The following is a 27,886-nucleotide window of genomic DNA, read 5'->3' as shown; positions in this document are numbered from 1 at the left end:
CGACCCAGTGGGTCCACGCGCACCGAACAATTGCTCCCAGGCCTCCGATGGTTCAGGTCGGGTTGGTTGAGGACCCTAAAGGGCAAGGTTGGCCCAGGGAGGAAGAGGTGCAGAGCGCAGAGGTTAGTGCCTTGAGCACGGCTCCACTCCAGCGAGGCTCGGCGCCCTCTCCCTAGCGCGCAGATTTGGAAACCCGGCGGCCTCGCCTGGCCGCCGCCTCCCCGGCTCGGGTCCCCATATATAGTCATATCCACCGTCAACTGAGAGGCCGGCGGGAGGTAGCGAATGGGCGAGCGGCCCCCGCGGGAGGAACGGGGAGGGGGCACGGGGCGGAGGCAGGAGAAGGGGAAAGGGGGCAGGAGAAAAAAGCTTTTCCAAAAAAGTATTGGCTGTCTTGAGGAATGCGGTCGTCCCCTTGGGAAAGTACATATCTGGGAGCAGCAGGAGGCTCCGCGATCGCACTCAGGATCCGCCGGCTCACCGCGCTCCTGCTCGCCTCTCAGCTCCCGCCGCAGCCCAAGGGCCCCTAGCCACCGCCACCATGGACGCCATCAAGAAGAAGATGCAGATGCTGAAGCTCGACAAGGAGAACGCCTTGGATCGAGCAGAGCAGGCAGAGGCCGACAAGAAGGCGGCAGAAGACAGGAGCAAACAGGTCTGCGCCTCCCCGGACCGCGTCCGCTAGTCGCCCGCGCTGCGCTTGCCCGCACGACCCCAGGGCCGGGGGATCAGAGCCTAGGATCCCTTCCTGCCCCCACCCCGAGGATTCTATTCCCATTCCACCCCAGGCCAAGGCGGCCGGGGCAAGCGTCTGGAAAAGAGGGAGGGCTAGCGCAAGACTGAGGCTTATTCTAACTTTTCAGTCTCGCTGGAGTGGGCTTATTTCCCTTCTTGGTTCCCATAGCTATCCGAGTCCTAAAGGCACTTAATTCTCTAGGCTGGGAATCAATATTGTTAAGATCGGAGGGCGGGGTGGGGGCGTCTTTTGAAGACGTTTGAAGAAAGGGCAGGAGAGAGGGAGCTTCAAATTCCAGAAAGTGCTTGCAGTTCTTTGGACTTTTGACTGGGGAGAAAGGAACCTCAACCTGGGATGGAGACTTTAGGGGAGGAGAACGGAGTCACGGGGATGTTTCCTAAGAACAAAGATGGGACAGAAGGTAGGATGCGGCCGGAAAGTCAGGCAAACAGGGTCATTTTTCTGCGCCCCCAAGTTGTGGACTTGAGCCAGCTGGGACCTCGGCTGGAGGCTTGTCCAGGGCGCGCGGAGTGGGGGTGGGGGGGTTGTTGAGACACCAGAGAATGGCTACAGCTTCTGGTGACAGGAGGTTACCTAGGGTCCCTTGAGCCCCAACTTGGTGGCGCCCCAAGCCCAGGGATTCCCCAGCCAATGTGGCGCCCATGTGTTGTGTGTATGTCTAACACCCGGTCCGTGCCGGTCGCCCGCGCCCGCCCGCCGCTGCCCCCTAGCTTGAGGAGGACATCGCGGCGAAGGAGAAGCTGCTGCGGGTGTCGGAGGACGAGCGGGACCGGGTGCTGGAGGAGCTGCACAAGGCGGAGGACAGCCTCCTGGCCGCCGACGAGGCCGCCGCCAAGGTACCTGGGGCGCGCGGCGCGGTGCGGCACGAATGGCTAACTCTTTCTTTCTCTTTTTCTCTCCCTCCCTGTCTTTCCCTCTTTCTTTCCCTCTGTCCCTGTCTGAATATCTGTGCACCCACACACCCCCCCCCCGCCTTGCGGGATCACGCTGCCTGCTGCACCCTCCCCCACCCCCCACCCCCACCCCATACCGCGCCACCGCCAACTCCCAGCTGGAAGATGAGCTGGTGTCGCTGCAAAAGAAACTCAAGGGCACTGAAGATGAACTGGACAAATACTCTGAGGCTCTCAAAGATGCCCAGGAGAAACTGGAGCTGGCGGAGAAAAAGGCCACTGATGTAAGTGCACGCTCACACTGCTTCCCTCACCTCCTGCCGCATAGCCACTCTGGAGTCACCACAGGGGCTAAAAAGTAATGGAGGAAGGTAACCTCCTGCTGGATGCCAGTACACAGCCCTACTATAGCCCAGAGCACTAGATGCTACCTCTGACTGCTACTGCACACGTTCATTTATATTTCATCCGTTCCTCTCTTTTTCTCCTCTTCTTTACCCCTCGGGTTGGATGTGGGTGGGTGAGAAGCTGGGAGAGCAGAGCCGCTGGATTGGACTCTGGAGGTGAAACTTCGCTACTAGTGGCAGAAAACCCAAGGTGGGTGTCATCATCAGGTTTAATTTTCTTCTATTTCTTTCCTTTTGCCATCCCCAGTGTGTGGGACAATCTAATCTGTCTTTTCATGGTGGTCCCAGTCAGGGTACAGAGAGGCTGGCCTCCAAACATAGTAATACTTTGGGCTGAGCTTGATGGTGGGGCACAGGAACACTCTGAGGCTTCCTTTCTCAGTAGCAAAGTCTTAACCCTGCCTTTAAGATCTGCCTGGGAAGATGATACTTGCTTGGGTAGGCAGTCTGAGGCCACTGGAGCCAGAAAATAAGTGGGAAGTTATATATAGCTCAGTGCTTTATATGGTATAGTGAGCTAGCTGCCCCCTGCCCCTCCTGCTTGCCCCACCCCCACCTGTCAGCCCTTTGACAACCACTGCATACTTTCAGGGGTGATACACACTAGCTAAATCTCACTAGCACTTTGTCCATTGCCCTTTGGAATCTTAATTGTAGAACTTGCCTCTTCTGCCTCCAAAAGTCAAGACAAGGATTAGATTTCCAAAGAACCGACTTCTTTTCACATTGTTGAATTCTATTCTAGAAGCCAATTAAGCCTAGTGGCCCAATTAGAAAAGAATTCCTTGGGAAGTTGGTAACTATTCCAAGAATGCATGAGCACCAGGGAAAGCTATGCCCAGAAGTTAACCTCCAAGTGCAATAGCAGAATTTTTTGTATGGGAGTAAAATGTGCATTACTGAAGGGTCTCAGGTCTTGAAATCTCCACAGGCTTTTGTAGCATAAAAAGCTTGCAATACATATGTGTTCTATAAATGAGAAATCCAGATGTACAACACTTAGAATCTTACAAAAAGAAAGTTTTGGTGAATATCAAGATTCCTAGATAGGGGGTTTAGGAAAGCACTGACATTTAAGCTAAAACATTTAAGTTAGAAACTACCTGGCTTAGAAAAAGAGTCATAAACAAACAAAAACAACCCACATGTAACTTCAAGCCTGTTTTTAAGGATCAAATGTCTGCTCTGTATATGGCTAAATGGAGGATGCCTGTCTCCCCCAAATTCTCCAACAGGACATTTCTTTAACTTTTTCAAAAGAGCCGCTGATAGATCAAGAAAGAGATATTCCTTATAAGGAAAAGAATGCAAAGAATTTGAAAATAGCCCAGTAAGACTGAAAGCAAGAGAAGGAGAAAAAATGCTACTACAATTCTTAAGGGGAAAAAAAAGATGATAATTATTGTAACTATGTAGTGCTATCATGTCTTTATTGAAAAGTCTTGTTTAGAGGGGCTTGGAATAAGGTGGGGCAGAAATGGAAAGAGACTACTCTAAACTCAGCTGTAGGGGCAGGATCAGCAGGGGAGAAGGTTATTTAATCCTGTTTTGGTTCTTTATCCTTCAGAAAACCCTAAATATGGTGTGTGTGTGTGGGGGGGGGTGTCTCCTTTTGGTGAATATATTGATCGTCTTCCCCTTTAAGACATTTTAGGTTGTTTGGAGACTGTAGGGATGTTGAAGAAGTTTGTGAAGAAATGCTATATTTAGAATAATTCCTGAACTAGTAAAAATAGTTAAAATTTGAGGAGAAAAAGAGAATGTCACTAGAGAAAAAGAGAGCTGGGAGAGAAATCAGTGTCCTAAGGAAGTGGGATTAAAAAATTTCACTGTCATTACTTCCCCACATAAAAACAATTTTTATATTTTTCGATTACTATTACTAAAAATGTTTTTCCAGTTTACCAACATGCTTTACAAATTCAATTCCAGAAGTGGGTTTTTCCTAGATTATAAGGGTCTCATTCAGGAGGTAGCACCCCTGATGATGATTTTGTTTTGAATCTTTGATTGGCTAAGTGAGCCTAAGGGAGTGTCAGGGCTCCATTGTCTCTGGCCCAGCTTTTTCCCCAATAATTGTGATCTAATATTTCCAGTGGGTCTTTATCCCTACTTAGGTCTTTATTGATTCTCAACCTTATTTAAGTAAAGCTTTACAACTCAGGGAAGTTGTAAAAATCAAGTCAGGTTGCACCTAGTCAATTAAGTCAGAATTGTTGGGGTTGGAACCCAGGAGGCAGAATCAGAATTTTTTTTTTTAATACTCAGGTTATTCCAACTTGCAGCCAAGGCTGAGAACAATTGTCCCAAACTCTTGTATAATGACATCAGTTTGAAAATGAACTCACCTGAAACTGAATTCCTCAGGTGTTTGAAAAGCAGGATATTAAGTCATTAGTTGGCTTAGAGCATCTGCAAGTGTCCAGCAGTTTCCCTGTCTGCCCCTGAAGGTTCTTAAATGCCCTCTTTCCCCATCCCCAATATCAGAGGCCCTCAGTGTCTGTGTTCTTAGAGGAGGAGCTGTAACCACTGGGCCTGTCCAGTTGAACTGTGTGGAAACAAAGCCAGAGGCTCCACCTACAGGATGAGAGGACCCAAGCTGGGATTTGTGAGCATCTCAGTAAATACTGAGGAACTCCACAGAAAGTGTTAGGAAAGCAAAGGAAGCTCACTGTTAGGACTTTGGAGGATGAGGATGTTGACAGGCATGTTTTCTTTTTCTTTCTATCTCTTCCTATCCTCCCCATCCCGGGCACTTTATCATTCTTTTTTTTTTTAAGAGAGAGAGAGAGAAAAATTTTTTTAATATTTATTTTTTAGTTTTCGGGGGACACAACATCTTTATTTTACGTGGTGCTGAGGATCGAACCCAGCGCCCCGCGCATTCCAGGCGAGCGCGTTACTGCTTGAGCCATATCCCCAGCCCCAACACTTTATCATTCTTAAAACATGTCAGAAATTGACTTCAATGGCCCTGTGACAAAGGTGAAGGGAAAAAGCCAAAAATGCAGCCCAAGAGGGGAACCTACAAAAGTCAGTCCCCAGAAATTGTGTTCCAGAATGGTTTTCTAGGTGGTAGACAGAGGTTCTTTCCTAGGGTTCTGTGACCTTCTTTGGGGTGCCTTTTAAAGGCATCCTAGTCCAGCCCAGAATCCATCTAATTCCAGCAGATTTCAGACCCTGGCTGGTCTAAAACTAGGGACGGTTGAAATTAGAAGCGACTCTTGGTTTGTCTGAGATTGCACAGCTAGTTATGGGTCCCAACCTGACTCTCAAAGCAGTGCTTGCATATTTATTAATTATAGCTATCATTCGAGTTTTTAACTACATATATGGTATTGTGAAAAGTGTTTTAATTATATCATAATTCTCATAACAACCTTATGAATACTATTACCTTTATTTTTACAGCTGAAGACCAGACAAGTCAAGAGAAATAGGAGCCAGATTCAAATATAGGAATACTGCATTTAGAACAGGAGGGCCAACCACACTATGCTTTATTAGTGGGTTTCGCTCGAGACTGGGGGTGAGATTGTGATTAGGAGGTTGTGTGTCTAGGGTTCTAAACATTTTCTTTAGGCCCCATTCAGGCTCAACCCTCGCTCTCAGGTCTCTTCCTTCTAGACGTGGTAATCTGGATTCCATCGCCCTTAGCGGCCTGGTCCGTTACCCTAGTTACCACCTCCCGGGTGCTAGGGAGGGGCACTGCCAGTCCAAGTAAAATACTTAGCTCTGTGGCCTCCTTCCCGCCTCCTTCTAGATCTCAGTGGGCTGCTAGCCACAAGCCGAGTCTCTGCGGCCGCGAGCATGCGCAATGCCTCCGGCGGGCCCCAAGTTCCCGGGGTCCGCGGCGCGCACCCAGCCCCGCCCTGCTCGTTGGTGGTGCCCGCCCCCGGCGCTCGCGCACCCGCCCGCGGTTCGTCGGCGCCTCCGGGGAGGCAGTGACTTCCGGGCTGCTCTTGGGCGGCTGGGGGCGCCGCCGTCGCGCGGAGCGGCCTGGGCGGGGCGGTCGGGCGCTTGGCTGCAGCAACACCCGCGGTGGCCTTAGCGCAGCAGCCGGCCTCTCCACCGCAACCCGCCGGCCGCCGCCGCCCTTGCGATGGCGGCGAGCAGCTCGCTGGAGGCGGTGCGTAGAAAGATCCGGAGCCTACAGGAGCAGGCGGACGCAGCGGAGGAGCGGGCGGGCAGCCTGCAGCACGAGCTGGACCTTGAAAGGAAGCTGAGGGAGACCGTAAGGCACCCACCATCACCCCGCAATCCCCTAGAGGCGCTACCTCTCCAGTCGATCCCGCAGCGCCCCCCGGGTCCCTCCGGGAGCTGGCGGACGCACGCCTCCGCTGCGCACCTGGCGCACCTGGGCCAGCTGGCGTCCGGCTCCGGGGAGGAGCCCTGCCCTTTCTCCTCAGCCCTTTCTATTTCCCTGGTTTAAAAGCCCACAGGGCAAGCCTAAACGGTGTTGTGAACGTTCTGGAAGCAGCACTTTCTCAGGAAGGGGTTCCATTTCTGGGGTGGTCGCGCTGTGTCCGGGTCTTTCGGGAGCCCGGGAACGTGCACTTTGCATTGCTGGCATTATTTACTCTTAACAATGGGGAAGAGGGAGATCCCTCCTTTGGAGAAGGGGTTAAGTTCTTGAAGCTCTGTCAGACTTTGGGGCCTGGATGCTAAACTCTGCTGTCCCCGTCGATCCTGTGGTTTTTCTGGAGGCGGTTTCTATGTGGTGGTTAAGACATTGACAGCTCTGGATTCTGATGGAAGAACCAACTTATATAGTATGCAGCCCTTTTATCTTTCCCTTAACCATCGCTCCTCCCAAGTTGTCTATACAAATAGATATTCCTTTGTTATCAAGTCTTGAAAGGGTTGGGTAAATGTCAAGGGTTGTTGGATGTATATTCTTTTGGCTGGCTTCCCCTCTTGTTGAATGTAATACCTGGCTTCCTTTCTTCTCCTAAGGCAAATGTATCAAACAGGAGCAGGATTTCATAGGGAGTTTAGTTTGGGGTATTTGTCCATTTTGAGAGTATGTTTTAAATCAAAATATTCAAAACACCTTGGGAATTTTATGACAAGAGATAATATGGTGACCAGCTGTTCGTCACATACTCGGGGACTTTTCTGAACTGAATAAATCCTTTAGGTTAAATGTTTGTATTGACTGTAGCTTACAACAGAAACTTGAAGACACGTTTTGCAGAAAGTACAGGAAAAAAAAAAAAGTCCTTTTCAAGTCCTAATTAGAGAAGTTTCCAGATGAAATACAGAAATAAGGAAATCAATAGGCAAGAGATAATTTTCAGTATTTGCTTTGAGGACAAGTCAACAGGGTGCCCCCACCCCACGAATGCCTCTGAACTTGGCTGGGTGATAGATTAATTCCAGCTCCCTCTCTGTTTTGCAGCTGTCCTTGAACCATTAGACCTAATAGAACATGATGAATAAGAACAAGAACTCTGGACCCACATTGCAAGAATTGAATCCTGACTTTACTACATACTAACTGGAGACAGTTAATCTTTTAGTTTTTGGGTTTCCTAAGTGTAAAATGTGGGTAACAATAACACCTGCTGGTTAAAGGGGTTGGTATGTAAAGAGATCACAGTGGGACTCAGCATAACAGAGGTTGTGCTATTTCCCCTGTTATTAACTCTGCACAATACTGCCTAACCCAGTGTTCCTTACCTGCATTTCACCACCTTGCAAGGGCTATTACAAATGGCCTGCTCATTTCACTACATCGTAAAACTTTTCATTTAATGCTTTTAATCAAACCTCAACCCCACCCCTGCCTTTTGGAATTTGAATAGAGAGGGGAAGTGAGCAGACTGGAATGAATTTTGGTGGGTTAATATATTGGTGATGTGAGTTGAACTACTCTCATCCTAACAAGAAAGGGAATATGTGATCATATGCAAGAGAGCCTTGATCAACTCCAGGCCTAGTGACTGATATTAGACACCAAAAAACCACCAGATCTTATGAAGGCTATGTCATGATTTTTATATTCACCTTCTGTTTTATGTATCATTTTTATAGCAGCATTCCTCCTTTGCTAGTTGACTGAGGACAAGGCTTTCTTTTTAAGATTTTATGTCAAAAGTGGCATAAATTGTTTTGAAAAATTTTTAAGACTTTTTTTTTCAAAAAACAGTCTATCTGGATGAGTAGACACAACACCTTATAAAACAGTAACTTAAACACTGGTTGAGGATTGTTCCTAACAGTTGGAGAATTTCCGGTAGAGAGTTGTTCCTAACTTCTAAAACTAGAACTTCAGTGTAGCTAATTTAGGTATCCATGAATCAAGCTAGCAGCAAGAGTTTCTCTTGGCAGCAAAGATAAAGGTTTAGCGACAAAATCATGAACCACTGCAGAAAATATTTGACTGGAGAGTTGGCTGAAGTTCAGATACTCAGAGGTTCAGACAGGCTCTCATTAATTGGCCCTACTAAACCAACACTTACCTTGGAAAAAGCAGCCATCCCTTATTTCCTCCTAGTTTGTTTTTCCAAGGTGTGTGGGCCCTTCAAAATGTTGGAATGAGGCTACTTTGCTTGATGTAATGGTTGACTGTAGGTCTTGTGATCTACAAGGGTTTTGTTTGTTATTATTATTTTTTAAAAAAAGATAACAAGAAAAAGATTTTCCTCCTTTCTGGATAGTACCCAGCAAATGAGGAGGCTTATAGTTGCAGCCAGTAAGTTCTTAGTTGGTAACTTTATTAAGTCATGGGAAATAACCAGTTTTCAAAAATGCCCGGCCCTTTCCCTCTGAAGAGTTGGTAAATAGTTCTGGGACCAGGAAACTGAGCGTGCTTTTTGTGCTTGCATTGGCACTCCCAGAGTGGCTGTAATTGGAATGTATACAGTACCCTCCATTTCCACTCTCTGTAGCACAGCAGAGGCACCACAATGCCTTGTTCAAGTCTGTTTTCCCTCATTATACAAATATGCCTCATAAATTACAGGCTTTGGCACAAATAGAAGAGGTTGTGTTTATCTGCTATCCATGGGAGTGGCCACTAATGTCATCAGTGTTTTGGGTCTCCCTCCCCCTTTTCCTTACCATATAAGGGCAGAAGTTTAACTTGGCTGTAGTCACTTGATCTTACACAGCAAGTTGGGAGAAACCTCTGTATAACTACAGTTGACATGAATAAAAAGATATGAACTTTGGTCATCCCATGCTCCACTCTGGTTCAGGCAGGACTTTGAAAATATATTCCAGAGGATTGATTTTAAGGATACAATATTATTCTCCTACCTCTATTTCTTGTGACTAGCCCTAACTGGGGCATTGTTTTTAAAGTAAAAATCATTGCAATTTTAAATTGTTGGTTTTGTATTGACGAAAACATCTGGATCTCTTCAAAATCCCAGGCCTTATAAAGATATTTTATTTTTTTTGATTTTTTCAAATCCTATTTGGAATAACATTTTGCTATATTGGGTGGGCATGCACTGATTTCTGTACTTTGTTGAGGTGGGATAACGGTATGTGTGCCTTTGTTTTCTGTGTAGGTGGACACAGAAGAGTGGGAATAGTGAGCAGGCGCTTGACTTCTGTATAGGTAGTTTGTACCTGCTGGGGTGAGGGGCATGTGCAACCCTAAGGACCTCACAAGTTCAGAGTGCTAGGTGGTAGTTTAACAATAGATCTGCAAGAAGACATTGGTAGCCTTACTAATGCAGCAGTCTGTTTCTGAGAAGTTTATCACATGTTGGGACACAATAGCACTTTTGAAATAAAAGAAACTAGCAACCCAAACTGAAAGTCTTCACTTGCAGTGTGGACACATAGGCCCTTGTTGGAAGAAAGCTAACTCAGTACTCTAAGGGTAACTTACATGCCTTGGGGAAAAAAAATTGTATCTAGGGTTTTGACCCTCCCCAGTGCCTTGTTATTTGACTGCTTTTAAATAGCAAATGATCATGTCTGTGAAATAGTATTAACAGGTAGCAGCAGATCCTTAAAACTACCCAGGCTATGATAAAAAGAACCTGAGAAAATATCTAGAGGAGACTCAAAATTCAGGGGAAAAAAAATACCAGAAATGAGAGAATAAGCCTTTGAACACAAAGCATAGTAAATAAGGGGAGGAAAAGTAAAAAGAAAGAAAGTACCTTGATTAAATTATGAAATTAAACTTTTCCTGAATTCCAAGGAACTGTACAAAATTTATTGGATCAGTATTATAGAGAGTTTAGTCCTGTCTTCCACTGAGGGCTATATAGGAGCTTGCTTCAGCACTCTAGGTCAGAGGTCCCTCTCTTCTTTTAAGCTGAGAGGTAGATGAATAGTCCTATTTGATCCACTGAATTTGACAGCTTCTTGGGGTGGTGCTGGAGGAGTGGAGGGGATTGCCTATTTACAGTGCAAATTCCTGCCCCGCCCCTCTGATCTCCTAAATCAGAATCTCTAGGGATGGGGAAGGGATGGGAAACTCTCTGGAAGTTTATATTTTTAATACACATTTTCTAGTTGATTCTGGCACCTAGCCAGTTGTGGGAGCTAGATGATGCTCATGGATTCTTCCAGCTAAAGAAAAAAAAAAATGAGATCCCCATTTTGTTTACTTATATCAGTTTCTCAGGAAGAGCCAGCTGTCCATAGGTAGGTTCTCTGTGTGTGCACCAGTCCCATCTTTGTGTCAAACTGGCTTCTACAGACAGGTCTCCATTCCATGCCATTGTGTGGACACCCTATGTAAGTCCCTGAAGACTAGTTTTGGAGGACATACCCTACTGTCAGAGAATCAGGGTTCTACAAAATGCTCCTGGGGCAGAAGTGTAAGTGATATTTTCAAAATAATATTCTTCTAAACAGAGTCAAGGGCTAAGGAAAAGAAAGGATAGAGCTGGTGGGGGCAGTAGGAAGTAGAGATTGATTGAGGTGAGCCTTTCATGTGGGGTAGTCTTGCATACCAGAGGCAAGCATGAACTCAAGGTGCCCGCTCCTTCCTCTCTGGGACTTCAACTGTGTGAGGAGCTGGGGCCATAGACCCAGTAGTCACCCAGAAGGTTCTTTCCCCAAAGAATAAACAGTCACCTTTTTGTGAGCACCAAGTCCTCAAGGTTTGGACCCAGATCTAAAGCAGATCAGGAAACTCAGACTTTGGTGTCTACAAAAATGTTTTTGAAAATCTTGTTGCCATTTATCTGATAAGCCACAGCATCTGTAATGGGGATATTTACCCTTATTATTTCAACATTCAGGATTGACTGCTTGTCCCTGTTCCCCACCTCTAGTCATAAAAGGAATAGAATTTTATTGGAAAAGGAAAATATAAAACAGTGAAGAAATTTAACTTGGCCCAAAATTGCACCTTTAATGTATATACATTCTTACAATTAAAAAAAAAAAAGGACTATGACTTTAAAAGGCAGTTCCCTGTACTTTGAAAATTCCCTACCTTATTGCCCTCACCCTTCAAAAACAAGCAGAAATCAAGGGTTACCTGCCAGTCATTCCTAGCTGTACCTAGTTGCTAGTTGAACAATGATAAGGATTGACTTTATGAGCCAGTTCAGTTGTAAATGTTCCTTTTAGGATTCATTTCACATTTGCTCTGCTCCCTGCCTCCATCTGTCAATTACCATATAGTTTTTTGTTGAGATAAAAGTATATTTAAATGTGTTTATGGTTGGAAGTGCATTTTTCACCTCTCTTCCCAGATAAAACTTGGCATTTAAAATCTTACAAATCTAAATGAGCAAAAAGCTGAATGTTCTTTCATATTCCTTTGACTCAAGGCCATGACCACAACCTCTCTCTAACTACATGTGCATTTCAAACTCTGTCATGGGGCCATGAGCTAAGAAAATTGCTATTGTTTAAATTAGAATGGTTTTACGTATTTGATTGAGTAGACATTTGTTGAGTCTATACTCTGCAGAGAATTGCATATTTACATATATGTGTGCGTGTGCGCATGTGTATTTTTATATATAAATAAAATATGAGTAGCTTATAGTTCAATAAAGACAGAGATGTATATAAAGAACTACTGTGGGTCCTGAGGTGTATATTGTAATATTTAGAAATCTACATGTCCTGAAAACCCATCACCCCTTGATAGATGTATATTCAAAGTGGATAAAGATGAATAAATAGTACCTAATTAGTAAGTTCCATCTTCACTTCCATGCAGTAAAAATTTGAATGGCCACCTTTACAACATTTCTAGTATTCTCAAATATAGTAACAAATGTGTATGACAGGAGGTAGTCTCTGTATCCAGGAAGGAAATTTTTATTTAAAATATAGATTTCAGCTGGGCAGGTGGCACATGCCTATAATCCCAGCGGCTCCGGAGGCTGAGGCCGGAGGATCGAGAGTTCAAAGCCAGCCTCAGCAAATAAGTGAGAAGCTAAGCAACTCAGTGAGACTTTGTCTCTAAATAAAATACAAAATAGGGCTGGGGATGTGGCTCAGTGGTCGAGTGCCCCAGAGTTCAGTCCCCAGTACCCAAAAAGAAGCATAGATTCCAAGTAAAAACATTATCTGTATTCCTTTTCTCCATAAGAGTTTGAAACCTTTTTTGTAGCAATCTTGAATTGTAAGAATATCCAGTAGGCTTAGGACAAAAACTCTTGGGAGATTTGTCTTGGCCTCGTTCTGGTGTGACCACTTATTTTGAAGGAGTTCCTGAAAAGGCGGGGGTGAGAGGAGGAAGCTTTCTAAAATTGTGTTAGGTCTCCATGTGGTATGTATTTTTAAACTACTGGATTTTTGAGTATTTAGTTCCTTTGTAAGGCTTCTTTGAGAAAGTGGTTTCATAAAAAAAGAGAATTTAATGAAACTGCTGATTCCAATTTCTGTGGTACTGCTGTTGTCTTAAGTGGCTGAATCTCTGGGTAAGTCTTGTTGTCTTTATCTACACCTCAGGCCCCTAGTGAATGAGGTGGCTGTGATAAAACTCTCCTTCAATGGACAAGTAATGCTAGGGTGAGAAATGGGCCATGTGAGTCTTTGCTAATGGAACATTTATTTGATAAAAATTGTGTGTAAATATGGATGCTCACTTTGTAATTCAACATGTGTACATTTCTGAGAACTCCAGAGTTGATGAGGGCTTGTAATGCACTTTTAATTGACCACTAGGACCACACGTCCTGTCTAAAATCAGCCACTTTCTGTAAGTGCCACCTTCACTTTCTCTCCAGCTCTGAAAGGCCTTCCACTCTCTCTGCCTAGGCTGAAGCTGATGTAGCTTCTCTGAACAGACGCATCCAGCTGGTTGAGGAAGAGTTGGATCGTGCTCAGGAGCGTCTGGCAACAGCTTTGCAGAAGCTGGAGGAGGCTGAAAAAGCAGCAGATGAAAGCGAGAGGTGAGAACGTCTCATCCAGCCATTTTAGCACAAGCCTTTCCTCCTGGCAGGATGAACAGGAAGCTCCTCTGATCTTTGAGGTTTAACAATTTTACAGCCCTCAGTGGAGTCATCTCTTCAGTTGATCACATGTGTAGTTTGATTTTGTTTCTTTAAAATAAGTAGAAAAGGGCTAGAGCTGGAGCTCAATGGTAGAGGTCTTGTCCAGCATGCAGAAGGCCCTGGGTTCAATTCCCAGCACCACCAAAAACAATAATAATAATAAAATAAATGGAATACTGAATGTGTGCAAAGCACTATTCTAAGCTCTAGAGTCATAGAGAAGAAACAGATACTGTTCTGGTCCTCACAGAGCACCACCCAACAAGGGAGACAGACTTGGAAATGAAGAGTTCCAGGGATATGCAGTGGTTCTTTCATTCCAACTGACCACAGAGCAATTGTGCATTTAAAAAAAATAATAATAACTACTTTATTTTAAAATACACCAAGGAGTCTTGGGACTGGGTCAGAAACTGTGGGCTCTTAGTTGTCAAATAGGTGGAAGAAAAAAGCCCAGATAAAACAGAAATGTGATCTGCAGAAGTAAATTGTTTTGGACTGGGATTAATTGCAGACAAGACACTGCCAAACATACAAATATAATCAGGAACTTGTGTGCTCTGAGCCCACCTCCATTGTAACATGACTCTACCTGGCTTATTACTGTAAGATGCCACCTGTGGTAGGAAAGGGAAACCATGGTTCGTATACAGCAACACAACTAACCTCATGCATCCCAGAAGGTTTTTTCTTCTGTGCTCAACTGTTCAAGTTAATGTATTTGCCACATTGCAAAGAAGAACTTCAGGAAAGACTCAATGAGGTAAGAGAGTTCTGCTTGAGGGATGATATGTTAGAACACTACAAGTGTGACTGCCTGTGTTGTAACCTGGGCAGGAGAATGTAGTCAGTCATTTGTCCATTTCTGCATCTTTACAGCAAGCCTCTGCTCCCTGCTACCATGTATAAAAGTGATTTCAGACTTTAGGGTTCAAGAAGGTTTTTAGCTTCAGTTGTCACCTTATTATTCACTACTACTGTTTTTTCACTGGCCAAGAGTTTTGAAATTCTTCATGATGACTAATTATCTCTTACAGTGTATATATAACAGTAATGTTGTAGCTAACTTCCTCCTGAAATATACCTGTTAGTGAACTGTAAATATGGTCTAATAATGTTAGACTGTGGAGTAAAAGGAACTTAGAGATCATTTACTCCAATCCCCTGGAGGAAAAATAAGAAAACTAAGGCTCAGAGACTGTCACTGCCCAAAGGCTGATAGCATATTTGCGTCTAAGCCAAAGCTGGACCTTGGGTCTCCTCAAGTATATTCTAGTACTAGATCAAAAAATAGTGGTTTATTTATTGCCTACTTAAATTTTGTAAATGAGTCCCATTTTAACATGACTCATTATTCCATAAATCTTTAATATTTAACATTTTCTGAAATGTAACACCATGCCATAGGACCCTAATATATACATCGATGTAGAAGCCAGTATCAATCCATCCCAACCTCCCTATTTAGAGAGGGTTCCATTAGAAGTAAAACTTGGTTTCTTATCTAAAGAATTCAGTTGACTCTACTAAAACTGCTACTTTTATAGGTCCAAAATGCTCAAACATCAGCAGTTTCTTATGGGCTAGTCTACTGTTTTTGTTTGTGGTTGATGGGTTAAGACCCTTTTTTTGTAGAAAGGTACACAAAAATAAATTTGCTTTGATTGTAGCTTTTGTTCATTTTCAAACAGACTTCCCTCAGGAAAGGAAAGAAATTCCTTTATTTATTTAACAAATAAAGAATCTTGGCTTTTCTTGTTTCCATGCCTTCCAGATTCAAATGGGACCCTAATATTATTCCTTTGATTTAACACAAAGTGCCTGGATAGGTTCTGCAGTACCCAAAGTATAAGCACAATGAGCAGAGAGAAATGTGTCTTTTTTCTGCCTTTAGCACTAGAAGGTCTTGCTTCATGGTTTTGGGGGAAAAAAAATAAAAAGTAGATCTGTGCTCTATTTTGATCTAAACCTCTCAGACCACAGCAGGACAGTATGATTCTAGGAAGGTCAAAGAAATTTGAGTCTAGGAAGGTCAACTCTAAATCTTGGGTTTTGTACTTGTCTTTCTTTCCAGAGGTATGAAAGTCATTGAAAGTAGAGCCCAAAAGGATGAAGAAAAAATGGAAATTCAGGAGATCCAACTGAAAGAGGCCAAGCACATTGCTGAAGATGCCGACCGAAAATATGAAGAGGTCAGATCCTAGCGCCCAAAGCCTCATTGATTCCTAGCAGTGGTCTTCTGGGGTTCAGGGAGCATACATAGCCTTGATTCCTGAGGGAAGCAGTCTGCTTCCTTGGTAGAAATGGGTAGTTTTGAGAAGCAAATTTCTTTGACTCCAGAAAATGGTTCTTATTTTGATCCAGCTAGGGGATCCCAGCCTTTATCAGGAAGCTAGTCAATGGCACTGGGAAGAAGAATTAAAACTCCCTTCCCTAATGACCAGGATAAAAGGTCTTTGGCCAGGAAATGGGAAAGGTGAACCCTTGGGAAAGGATGCTCAGGCTGTCCTTATGCAAGTATTTCTTTCAGTGTGATCCACCTAGCAGTCCAGTTCAGGCAACTGAGTAGCATCTACTTAATAGATTCATGAAGGCCTCTCTTCCCAGGTCTTGGAAGTCCTCTGTTAGCACAGGTTCTCAGGAGAATCAGCTCCTGGTCATATTACCATGACAGAGTCAACATGACTGTCAAAGTTTTAGTTTTTTCCTCATTGTATCACATCATGACTGCCTGAAACAGCACTGACCTTTCTTCAGATTATACTGTGCTTGCTAATTTTGAATTGCTTCGGAGGATCCCTTCTCTCAGGTTCTTTCTTCCACTGAATACAGATTTGACCTTGTTAGTCATCTCACCACCTCATCTCATGTTAATTTCTTTTGCCTTCTTAAATGGCCTCCACAAAAAGGAGGCTGTGGCACAGAACTCTGTATTGGTGGAATTCCTAGGTTTATTTTCATGGTTTCTTGGCAGTCCCTACTTTTTCAGTATTAAATGGGTTTCTTAGTGAGAAGTATGGTGAGCAGTATGTCTGCATACTAATAGCAGTTTGTTATTTTTTGAGACTGGATTTTATATTTCTCTCTCATTCCACACTCTGGTCTGGCTGCTATGTAATTATGTAGATTTCACCTGGGTCAGACTTCAGATTGATATTGCAAAATTGTAGCTGTCCATTCTGGGTCTTGGTGAGCAAAGACTCTGGCCTCCTGTCTGTCAGCACTCCTGAGGGAAAGTTGCTTCTCTTCAGTCTCCCCAAATGGGGAGGATCCTATATGTAGACAGGAATCTGTAGGGGCTGATGCAGCCTGATTCCCACCCAAACAACCCTTATACAAAATACCCAAGCCCCACAATGTGTGTGTGTACTGTGTTTGTCCTGCTGCAGGTAGCCCGTAAGCTGGTCATCATTGAAAGTGACCTGGAACGTGCAGAGGAGCGGGCTGAGCTCTCAGAAGGGTAAGTGGGCCCAGCAACAGGAGCGTGTGGGGTGCTGCAGAGCAGTGACTAAACAGCATGACCTTCTGGCAACTGCACATTTACCTATTTCAGCTCCGGGCTCCTTTTGTGCTCATTTGTTGTGGATGAGCCACAAGTATGGAACACGGAGGACTCGTGTGGGGTGTCTATGTATGAATGCGTGTATCACTGCATGCCTTACCTGCACACTGATTTTGTGAATGGCCTTGTGCATTTCCTGTGTCCACTAACAGCCAAGTTCGACAGCTGGAAGAACAATTAAGAATAATGGATCAGACCTTGAAAGCATTAATGGCTGCAGAGGATAAGGTACTGATGGCTCATGTGTGGTTTTTAGGTTTAACTGAAACCCAGGCGTCTTTCAGCTTCCAATGCCTACTGGTTGGTTTGATGTAACGACTGCACCTTCACTACACCCTCTGCTATTTATATCTTGCTTTAAGTGCTTTCTCTTGGTCCTTTATGCTCCTTTGTTTTTCCCTTTATAAATGCTCTTAGAGGCAGCCAAATAAGAAGCCAAATTATCACACTTCAGTTGCTCAATTTTGTGATCCTGCCTTTCCACTGTTGCAAAGTTGGGAGGCAATGTCCATGGCAAAATTGAGCATTTTCATACCTGATAGTTTGGCTACTTTAAGGCAGTCCTTCATCTCTAGGACTTGGTTTTCATTTTTTCCCATTCCTCTCCTTTTTCTCTCTTCCTTCCTTTGGCTTGTCTCCCACCCTTTCTGCCTCTGATCGAAAACGTTAGCAAATGTGCCGAGCTTGAAGAAGAATTGAAAACTGTGACCAACAACTTGAAGTCACTGGAGGCTCAGGCTGAGAAGGTAGGCCAGGAGCATGGTGTGGGGAAGGCATCTTTTAAGAGCTGCTCAAAAGAGGCCCTGCTGATGAAAGCACTGGCACAGTAGACCTTTTAATAAATGGCAAATTTTTTAGATGATTTCTAGTGGTTATTGGATACAGGGGGTATTTTTATAATTTTTTTCATAGAGAATATTTTATGTTGAGTATGTGAGTCATCAATTTAATTTAAACAGAGTGCCAGGTGGATAAGTTATCTTCTTCTTATCCCATGTAAAACAATAGGCTAGAAAGCAGAGAATGTATTATAGTATGCCATTTGATATTGGAGGTTCTGTTACTGCCTCAGAGATCCTTAACATCTGTTGGTTGAGCTGGCGAGTTCTTTTTGTTAGAAGGGATGAAAACAGCTACAGCCTGACATCTGGAATGCTCTTTCTAATTACAGTACTCTCAGAAGGAAGACAAATATGAGGAAGAGATCAAGGTCCTTTCTGACAAGCTGAAGGAGGTAATAATAACATGAGAATTTTGGGTGAAGTCAACCGGATTTTAATCACATTTATGTCCATGAAGCTGGTCAGGGATTTTTTGCTTTTAAAGTTACTGATTCAAGCCAGAGTTATTCAGAGGTAGTCTTGGAATTAACATACTATGCTAGTTCCCATTGCTCACAGTAGTGACTAAAACTGACAGATAGTTTTAAATCCATTTCATGGGTGAGATGCCTCATGTCCATTCTCTAGTTTTCCCTGTATTTGTGGCTACTAGAACTGTGAAACTTCTTAAACTTTGACTTAGATAAATTAAATCATTACAGGCTGAGACTCGAGCTGAGTTTGCGGAGAGGTCAGTAACTAAATTGGAGAAAAGCATTGATGACTTAGAAGGTAAGATCTTAAATATTGTTTTTCATTTAATCCTCATGGTTGAATACTGACATGGCATACAATTGTCCAATCCAAGTGCATCTACCTGGATAAACTTCTTTGCTCCTGCACTTTTTTCTAACTTCCTCTGGGATTTTCATCTGTGGCTCTTAAACTCTTGGACCTGAGTCCTTAGTTCTTCAGGTGACTGGTTAGCCACCAGGCAGCACATGTCTCTTTTTGAAATGGCAAATGCCCCCCAGCATTTTACACTCCTCAGAAGGTAGTGGGTTTAATTTTCATCGTGAGTGAGATGCTTATAGATCAGAGAGACTCTGGTATATTTTATTTCTTTAGTGATACCTCCTAATTGTCAGAATGATGTGCATTGGTTTTAGACACCACCCATCTTCTCCCAAGTATGAATTCAGTGGAAGGGCTTGGGTATTGTCAGTCATTCATTGGTACAATAATCTGTATCCTAAAAGGAAGATAGGAACCAATAGGGCATAATATTTTGAGATTATGCTTAAGCATTTCTCACCCAAGGCATGTAGGTTTTATTTGAGTGACACTGACTCTATCTCACAGAAATCCTAAATGTTGAACTCTGAGGCTTGTGAAGAAAAAAAATGTTTATTGTGGGCAGAAGGAGTTGGAGAAGGGACTGGAGGCTGGTACAGATAATAATAACCATAGTGGAGAAAAAGAATGACATATGGTCGCAAACAGTCTGCTGGTGTACAATTGAAAGTGTGGCTTTCTTTGCTTTTCAAGGCTCCTGGACTAAGGTACAAGCAGCTCTGGAGGGAAGACCACAGGAGTAGTTTAAATGACACTAAAAAATTAATACCCCATGGTCTAGTTTGGTCAGGAAGTCAGTGGTTTGAAGGTGGAGCTAGATAAGGATTATAGGCTTTAATCGAAAGTTGTTCTTCCAAAACACTGCCTTTGGATATTTTTTCCATTGTTTATAGCGACAGGTGGCTGACTACTCTGGTATAATTAAAATATAGCTCTATAAAAAGAAAGATGTTCCATTTCCCACCAGGAGAGACAGCCTTCTGTAGTTTTGTTTAGGATTTAGCATGGTTTACTGATGTGCCTACAGTATTTATGATTTTCATATCGAGTCTTTCTAATTTTAATTTCTAATGGGTTTTGTTCTCTTTGTTTTTGTTTCAATTTATTTAAAAACAAAACGCACGCCTCCTGCGTTGGCACCTGCTGCGGCACCAACCCCTTCATGCATTGCCCTTTCCTTGCTGCTGTGTTGGGATGGCGCCTGCGCCACCCTCGCTCACCCTCCATCTCTTGATCACTCTCCATGTCCTTGCACCTCTGCCTTCCACTTCCTGGTCCTAGACGAGCTGTATGCTCAGAAACTGAAGTACAAGGCCATCAGCGAGGAGCTGGACCACGCTCTCAACGATATGACTTCCATGTAAATGCTCATGCATCCGCCTGCTCGCACCTGTGCCCTCATGCTTATGTGATAGCCTCACCACCGCTCCCTTCCTGCTCTATGACCTCCATCTTTGCACTCTTCTGTTTGCTCTCTTGTATAACCATCGTACTAATAGAAAGGCCAAGAAGATTCATTTTGTGGAAACCATTCTCCTTTTAGAATCCTTTTCTTTGGTAAACACTGAATTAGATTGTCCCCATCAAGTGATGAACTGGAATATGAATGACCCTGAATACTATCCTTTCAAGAAATTAAACTAGATTTGAGTAAAACTAGGTAATTGTGCAGGGATTTTTCAAGAAATATCAAATTTAGTTTCCTGAGATTCCATGAAGTACAATATGATCATTTTCATAAAAGAAAAGTAAATTTAAGAAAACCCCAAAATATCAGATTATTGAGGATCTGAGGAAAAGGAAATGACCCAGTATAGCCTAAGGAGTGATTCTGAAAATGATCTTCTCTTCCTCACTTATAAAAGTTCTAGAGCAATGTGATTGCTCCAATATGTGACCACACCTTTAATTTCTATGTTTATGTGAAAAGGAATTAAAATGCCCACAGTAAACATTTGCTACAAGCTGTGACCTAAAAGGGGGGAGGTGGTAAATAAAACACAGCTTACACATTATGAATTTGGGGGTTAATGGCCCAGATTTTACTCTTGAGAGGCTATAAAGAGTTGGAGTAGGTAGCTTGTTCTCAGGAGAACCATAAGCATACACAACTGATTTGCATATCACTAACCAAACTTAAACATTAAACTTATCTGCCTCTTTAAATTCTAACCTGGAATGTTTCACAGAGGGCTCTTCATTCTAATATCACACTAGATTCCAGTAAAGCTGGACAAGTTGCTCTCTAGGCCCACCTGTCATTTCTTTACCCATGCAGAAAAGCAGTAACTTTAGGAGTGTGGCATGTGCCTGCTGCCTTAGAGGTATAGAATCTCCACACTGGGGTGGGGTTGGGGGGCAGGGGCACATCCCCCCCCTTATAGAATGGCTGTCACCATGGAAACTAGAAAGAAAACCTCCTCCCTCATTTGCAAATGAGGGGATGAGGCAGATCATTTTTCTCTGGGGTGCTCTCTAGTGCTAAAATGTGATTCTATGGGACAAACTTTAAATGTTAAAAATGAAGAAAAGTCCTGACAATAGGATTTAAATTCTGTTCATGGGTCTTCCCCAAAAGTTGACCCGAGATAGCCCCTAGTCTAGACTAGGGCCAGTACAGACTCCCACAGGGTGCAGCTGGCAGTGGGTTTTGCAAGCATGTCTGCCTCTTGCCTGTGATTCAAGTGCTGCTCTCCTCTGTAAGTTTTGTCTTCCTTTTTTCCATTATGCCACTTTTTTTTTCTCTTTCTCCCACCTTTTTTCTTCATGCAGATAAATTTCTTTGCTTCACTTCTCCCAAGACTCCTTCATCAAGCTGGATATCCCACCTCTCAGCTCTGCACTTATCTGTTCTCCAGCTGACCTGGTTCTTTCTCTTAGCACCTGCCTTAGGGCCAGGCACATACTGTGCTTTCTATTGTATAGAAGCTCTTCGTTCCAGTGTAAAATAAACACTGTGTAAGCTATTGCTGTTTGCTATTCTTTTTACTTCTTATTTATTGACGTTTTGGTTTCAACACTGAATAAAACTACAATTCTGCTTCATTCATATGAGGGTTGATTTTTGGCTGCTGCTTTTCTGTTTTTTGTTTTTGTTTTTGTTTTCTTTATTCTGAACATTTTTGTGTTAATATCAAGAGTTTCTAAACCAGTTAGTTCCTTCTGGAACTTTTATATTAAAAAAAAAAAAAAAAATACACGCGCCTGCATCCCTCTGAGGGTTTTGCTTTCCAGAAGTTAGAGTGAGGGCCAGGCCTCTGTGAGTTTTAGGAACTGAAATAGTTCTGGCATGAAGTGTGGGTTGAGAATCTCTGCACAGGGGACAGTGTTTGTTGGGAGTCAGAAGATCTGGCTTGAGCAGTGTCTTCCTCTGCCAGAGGTCTAGATTGGGCCATGGCAAGATACAGAGGACATGGCTCACTAATGAAAGGCTTATGATGAATGGCTACACAGCTGTCCCACTGAGCTAGGAATTTCCATAGTGGGAAAGTGGAAAGGAACTTGGATTCAAACAATGTAAATTGTGATTATTGTTGATTATCCTTTTATAACACAAAGACAAGTTCAAGGTTTTCTTAGTTTATTCCTTACTGAATCCTTCATTTTGATCATGAAATGACATGATAGGTTTTCTAAATATGGCAGCTGTGGTTGAGTCAAGGTTTATTTTTGTGTTCTTAAGCATATCATGTATTTCTTAGGGGATGTACTATATAATCTTCCTGTTTAGTAGCTGAGCTTTTTCTTCATTTATGAACATTTTTAAATTGTAGCCATTAGTTGATTATTATTATTCTTTTTAATCCCAAAAAAAGTAGTTGGTGGGAATTATTGAGAACACAGTTGTATTTTATTTGGGCTTCACTATTTTAATTCACAAACAGCAGTTAAGTGAATTTTTTTTTAATTACAAAATTAGAACTTTAAACAGATGGGAGACTTTGGCTCCTAAATGTTCAACATTTCTCCTTCCTTAACAGTCTGGCTCTATTTCTTCTGTGTTTTAAACATGGGTCATCTTCATCTATTTTTTGTATACTGTTTGGTAGCATTCAAGGACTCATATACCACTGTACTTAAAAATTTTTGGAAAACTCTGAAAATGGTGTCAGTCCCTTTACAAAGTCTTCAGAGCAAAGAGAGAGTACTTTTTTTTTAAGACTCCGAATTAAAGTATTTTAGTAATGGTACGGTAGACATTTTTAAATTTAGAATCTGGACAACGTCTTTCCCTTGGGAATACAAATGCCTCTGAATTTTTTTTTCTTTTGCTAAGGCTTCTTAGACCTGTTTCTGCCATGATTCCTGCCTTGTTCTTTTTTTAAATTCAGAATAATGAAAGTGACCCATCTCTGAGTAATCCTGCTATAGACAAAATGACAAGTCTGAAAGTTCTGCTGAGCAGATGTTCACTAAAGCCTGGAGGCACAACTCTTTATTGAAAAACCTACCAGAGATTTCACCCACATTTTTCAAGTATTGTCTACAAAGGAAATAGGAAGGCAATGGATCAAGAGAGCAGATCTTGTAGCCTAAGAAGGTGAGCAGAAGAAAGTTAAACCACAAGTTGAGTTAATCAAGAAATTGTTGAGGCCAGGCTTCTAGTTCAGAGGGTTAGGCCAAAGCTGCAGCTGCTGCAAGAGCCTCTATTGAACCAAACCAAAAGCATTACTGAGTCTGGGCATTGAAGTCCTCAGACATCTGGGAGTCCAATAGACAGGAGGGAAAGTACTTCCAAATGCATATGCCCTCAGGTCAGATAGGCACAAGAGCTCCATGACAGATAAGTGGAGCAAGCCCAAAAGAGGCTGAAACAGGGACCACTGTCATTGAAACTGAATTTACATTGGCCCTCCGGAATCTTTGGGGGTTTCTCTAAAGTTCTTCATTCCTGCTGGATCAAACATTTGGTTGGGCTCAGCAGCCTGTCTGCCTGTGGCGTCAGTTTCCCATAAAGATAGTGTGAACATAGTAATGGGGTTACACTTTGCAACCCCCCACTGGGTGTGGTGGCCCATCTCTGTAATCCCAGTGACTTGGGAGACTGAGGCAGAATTGCAAGTTTGAGGCTAACCTTGGCAACTTGGTGAGATTCTGTCTCAAACTATAAATAATGTCTGGGGATATAGTTCAGTGGTAGAGTGCCTCTGGGTTCAATCCCCAATACTGAGGGGGGTGCGGGGGATTGTACATTTTCGTAACTCGGAAGCACATGCTACATGCAGGACACTGGAAAGTAGTAGGGGTATGGAAAGATGAGCTGAAAGTGTTCTTTGCCCTCCATGAGCTAGCCATCTTGTGCAGAGATAGATGAGTGAGGTGAGTCCAATAGACTTTTTGTGTTTTGAGTCAGCAAGCAACAGTAAATGATTGTAACTGCGAGCTACCTGGAGGAGGTGACAATTAACTGTGAATATTCGGAAAATTTTAATTGGCAAAAGAGAAAAAAAGCAACAGATGTTGGGCATAGCGTCTCACAGTGAGCTAGTAAACAATGAGCATAACATCTTACCCATCTCCTGCTGTTTAGGAAAGAAAGTTAACAGGAAATCTGCTCAATTTCCCAATAGGCCTGGGGGCTATAGTCAGCACGTTTTCCCCAAGGAGTAAAACTATTAGCTTACAAGATGATTAAGTAGAATTTTTAGGTCCAGGTGATCGCCATCACTCTAATCATGTTTCTCAGTTTTAGACTGGTGGATACCAGTCTCTTGGTTGTCTTTGGGTATCCCTTATATCACCAGGTAACGGATTGTTATGCCACCTGAGCAGATTGCATCTCAGTATATAAAAATGGTATCACACAGGTCTCTGTGGCGATGTTTGAGGTTTTGTTCATTTTATACACGTACATTAGCACCAAACATAAATGCCATCCTCTTAAACATAACTCCTAAATCAATGTTGATTAGAGATAAATGCTTGTTATTTTGCTACTTGAATAGAGGAACACATTACCAAAGAGTTGAGAATGTGTACTCTGTATCCTGGTGATTGACCGAAGAACAGGAGCTCAGTTGTGCATTTCAAAAAGTTTCAATGCAGCAGAAGTAGTGGCACCTGCTTGCTATTACCTGAGGGAAAAGCCTGCACTGTGAGCAGAGAGGAAGGGGTCCTGGAAGAGTGGGCAGAAATGGGTAGGTCACAGTTCCGCCTAGGATCTCTGCTGAGCCCTAGCAAGGGGTGGATGACATGTGGACTTGCCTCCAGCCTGGTTTCATTTCCCAAATCTGTTGCCAGAAGCTGCACATGGATCAGTTCATAAGATGATTTTAGTAAGGTACAAGGGGAATATAACTCTTTTCTCCTCATTTCCTGTGCCTCCCTTTCCCTTCTCCCCACAAGAGAGAAATTCTGACCCTTCTGCCAGGCCTTTTACCAACCTGGACAGATGACAATGGGGTGAGGGTAGACTGCTCAGCAAGTGACCAGTTGCTGTCCTGCCTGAGGTATCTCTGTGTTCTCTATTAACTGTCTCTCACCAAGTCTGCCTAACCTCTCTTCTGCCTCTTCTTTTCTGCTAACCTACTTGCTGACCTGTACAGACCAGCTCTACCAGCAACTTGAGCAAAACCGCCGCCTAACTAATGAACTAAAGCTGGCCCTGAATGAGGATTAAAAAGTGTGAAAAAATCTTGGGCTGAATTCTAGGAATGGAGCCCATGTGCAGGAAATCTAAGACTGTCCAACCCTCAGCTAATAGGGTGGAAAACGGTACTTTCTTCTGCAGAAATGCAAATGAAAGGAATCGGCTGAAAGGCGCTGGCTTGGCCTGTCTTTTCCTCTATATATCAGGAATAATTGAGTTCTCTTTAATCCCAAAACAATTTTTTATGGTAAAATAAAATACATATATTATATATGTGGATAAATATTTATAACAATCAAGTCGGCACTCTTTTTGCAACAGCAGGTCCTCCTCTTTCAATAATGAGGACCAAAAAATTTTTGTTTTCTATTTCACAGAGACAACTGTGAGTCCTGCTTTAAGTATATATATAATTACATGTTTGTATTTCTAACTTATTCATATATGGTATAGTGTTTGAAATATAATTAAATGTACCTATGCTTGGGCAAAATAGCTTTTGAAAACAGGAGCTTATATCAGAAGTCCCTGGTTGTCTGAAAGGTATGCTTTATTCAGTTTAATAGTGTTGTTGGAATCTGATGAGAATGTCTTGCTACTACTAAATAGAATACTATAAAATATTAAGAGAATGTCCTAATGAAGTGTGCATGAAACATGTTGATAACTTTATGAGCAACAGAAATAAATCATTTTAAAAGTTGTCCAAAACCTATTATGTCATCTTTGTTTTCTGTGAGGCCGTGTTACAACACGTCTCTCAGACCTTTAACTGCCTGTAACTCAGAAGCATCTGCTGATATTAACTTCTCCAGTTTGTATAATAATGCTGCAAGCTGTATTTGGTTTTTGCCTCTCTGTGTTCCCACAGCATACAATCGGTGAACCTTCACCAAACCCACCCTGCATTTTATTCTCAGGGTGGATTATTGGTGCTGGTATCTCTGACCACACTAAGACTCTGCTGTGCCTGTGGTTCCTTTGGGTTAAAGATGTCTTCCCCATCTTAGGTTCTTGTCTAGAAATGAGTAATGTCTTAAAAGCATGCCTAGTTCTAATCATCTCATTCTGTGTGTGTGATTGATGTTTGCCTGCCTGAATGTACAAAGCACCACTGTGTCCAAAGTGCAGCTATTCATGACTTAATTTTCTAATCCCACCACAGAGAAAGTGGCTCATGCCAAAGAAGAAAACCTTAGTATGCATCAGATGCTGGATCAGACTTTACTGGAGTTAAACAACATGTGAAAACCTCCTTAGCTGCGGCCACATTCTTTTATTTTATTTTTTGTTGTTTTGTTTCTAAACACCTGCTTACCATGATACCCCTTAAATGCATTTTTATTTACTTTTACCACCATCACAGAAACATCCACAAAACACCAGCTAGGGCAGGAGGTAGGGAGAAAACACCAAAAAAGGCAAGCCCATGTTAGGGCAATAATGGTTTAAATGTGCCATTTCCCAGGTTGACATTGCCACACTTTACGTAGAGTTTAGCCACACAGTTTGCTTAGTCAGTGGAAGACTCCTCACTGAAGCAGAAAGATTTCCACTCAAAGTGCCAATGATAGGGGCAACAGGAAGATTGATGTCAGAGACAATCAGTTGTGGATTGGTGCTACTTTAAACAAAATGTCCCCTGTGGTCTTTTGTTCAATATTGTACAATTTAGAATTTTGAACAACACTATTTTGTCTTGAGTTTTACTGCAAGATAAGACTATGATCCAGTATGCCTGTGTTCACTGAAGCCAAGGGTTTGAAAGCCACACTGCTCTTCTAAGGCTTCCATTCCTTTCTGATTGGCACACTTGCAGCCCATTACAACTACTGTAGAATAGCATTCAGTGTGGATTTCCACTCTTTCCCATTGTCCATGTTAAAGTGAAAGGTTTAGGCACTACATACAATTGGTAAAGAAAATACATTTTCTTGAGGGTTATAACTATATGTAAACATTGTATAATGATATGAAATAAAATGCACATTGTAGGACATTTTCTAAATTTGGTGGTCCTGTCATTTGTATGTTCTTACTTTGTGAAGTTTAGACTGCATGATTGACCTTCAAGATTTCTTAAAATGATAAGCCAGAGGGAAGTGGGGTCTCATGTGTTATACTCTCAGAAGCAGTAAAGGCAGCATGATTTTGGTCTCTTAAAAGTTATAGCAAGCAGGCAGGGCTCTTTCCAGAAGTTGTTTTTCCATATTACTGGTATGTATCTGCATGGACATAGAGATCTTTTGCAGTGCTTTTACTGCTTTGGGAATTTCTTGCTCAAATATCAGCTAAGTCTTTAGCCCTAATATGTACACATCAACTAGTGGTGGGTTAATATACCAAACCTGCTATTGGCCCACACCCCTGTGATTCTACTTAATAGTTCTGCTTTCATGAGTCTTTATGATTTTCTGCTTTCTAGATTGAATGGGTTGCAAATTCCATTGCATCTTCCTTTCTTAGACTTGGAAACTGAAAATATCATTGGTTGTTTCCATAGCTTTTGTAGACACTAAGCCAATACACCCAGGTGATAAACAATAATACTTGGCTTAAGTTGTGCTATA

The 27,886-nt window shown here is 42.7% G+C and overlaps 1 protein-coding gene across 27 annotated transcripts; it reads left to right on the top strand.

Moving 5' to 3' along the window:
• The first annotated feature begins 392 nt into the window (after nucleotides 1–392).
• Tpm1 (tropomyosin 1) lies at nucleotides 393–27,324 on the top strand. 27 transcript variants are annotated; one of them, XM_058573328.1, is made up of 10 exons: nucleotides 397–655; nucleotides 1,468–1,593; nucleotides 1,809–1,934; nucleotides 13,254–13,387; nucleotides 15,564–15,681; nucleotides 16,879–16,949; nucleotides 17,204–17,279; nucleotides 18,223–18,285; nucleotides 18,595–18,664; nucleotides 20,009–20,091. In XM_058573328.1, exons 1-10 carry the CDS (start codon nucleotides 542–544, stop codon nucleotides 20,089–20,091), a joined length of 981 nt encoding a protein of 326 aa, XP_058429311.1. In that variant the 5' UTR covers nucleotides 397–541. The 27 variants fall into 27 exon arrangements, with proteins under 27 accessions (XP_058429309.1, XP_046282587.1, XP_058429306.1 ...); XM_046426638.2 differs by lacking the exons at nucleotides 17,204–17,279; nucleotides 20,009–20,091 and adding exons at nucleotides 17,722–17,797; nucleotides 26,482–27,324 and having other exon boundaries at nucleotides 402–655; XM_058573329.1 differs by lacking the exon at nucleotides 17,204–17,279 and adding an exon at nucleotides 17,722–17,797 and having other exon boundaries at nucleotides 402–655.
• The last annotated feature ends 562 nt before the right edge of the window (nucleotides 27,325–27,886 follow it).

This window comes from Marmota monax, unplaced genomic scaffold (assembly GCF_021218885.2).
Source record: "Marmota monax isolate L192 unplaced genomic scaffold, Marmota_monax_Labrador192_F-V1.1 WCK01_AAM20220418_F8-fsc00078, whole genome shotgun sequence".
Classification (NCBI taxonomy): Eukaryota; Metazoa; Chordata; class Mammalia; order Rodentia; family Sciuridae; genus Marmota; species Marmota monax.
Note: the sequence above shows the minus strand (reverse complement) of the source record. Positions and strands in the feature narration are given on the sequence as shown.

Bases quoted from the DNA above. Each gene is read 5' to 3' on its own strand.
- Tpm1 (XM_046426638.2), top strand. From the start codon at position 542: ATGGACGCCATCAAGAAGAAGATGCAGATGCTGAAGCTCGACAAGGAG. The intron at 1,935-13,253 runs GTAAGTGCACGC...CTCTCTGCCTAG, and splicing joins CGGAGAAAAAGGCCACTGAT to GCTGAAGCTGATGTAGCTTC. The intron at 16,950-17,721 runs GTAAGTGGGCCC...CGAAAACGTTAG, and splicing joins CGGGCTGAGCTCTCAGAAGG to CAAATGTGCCGAGCTTGAAG.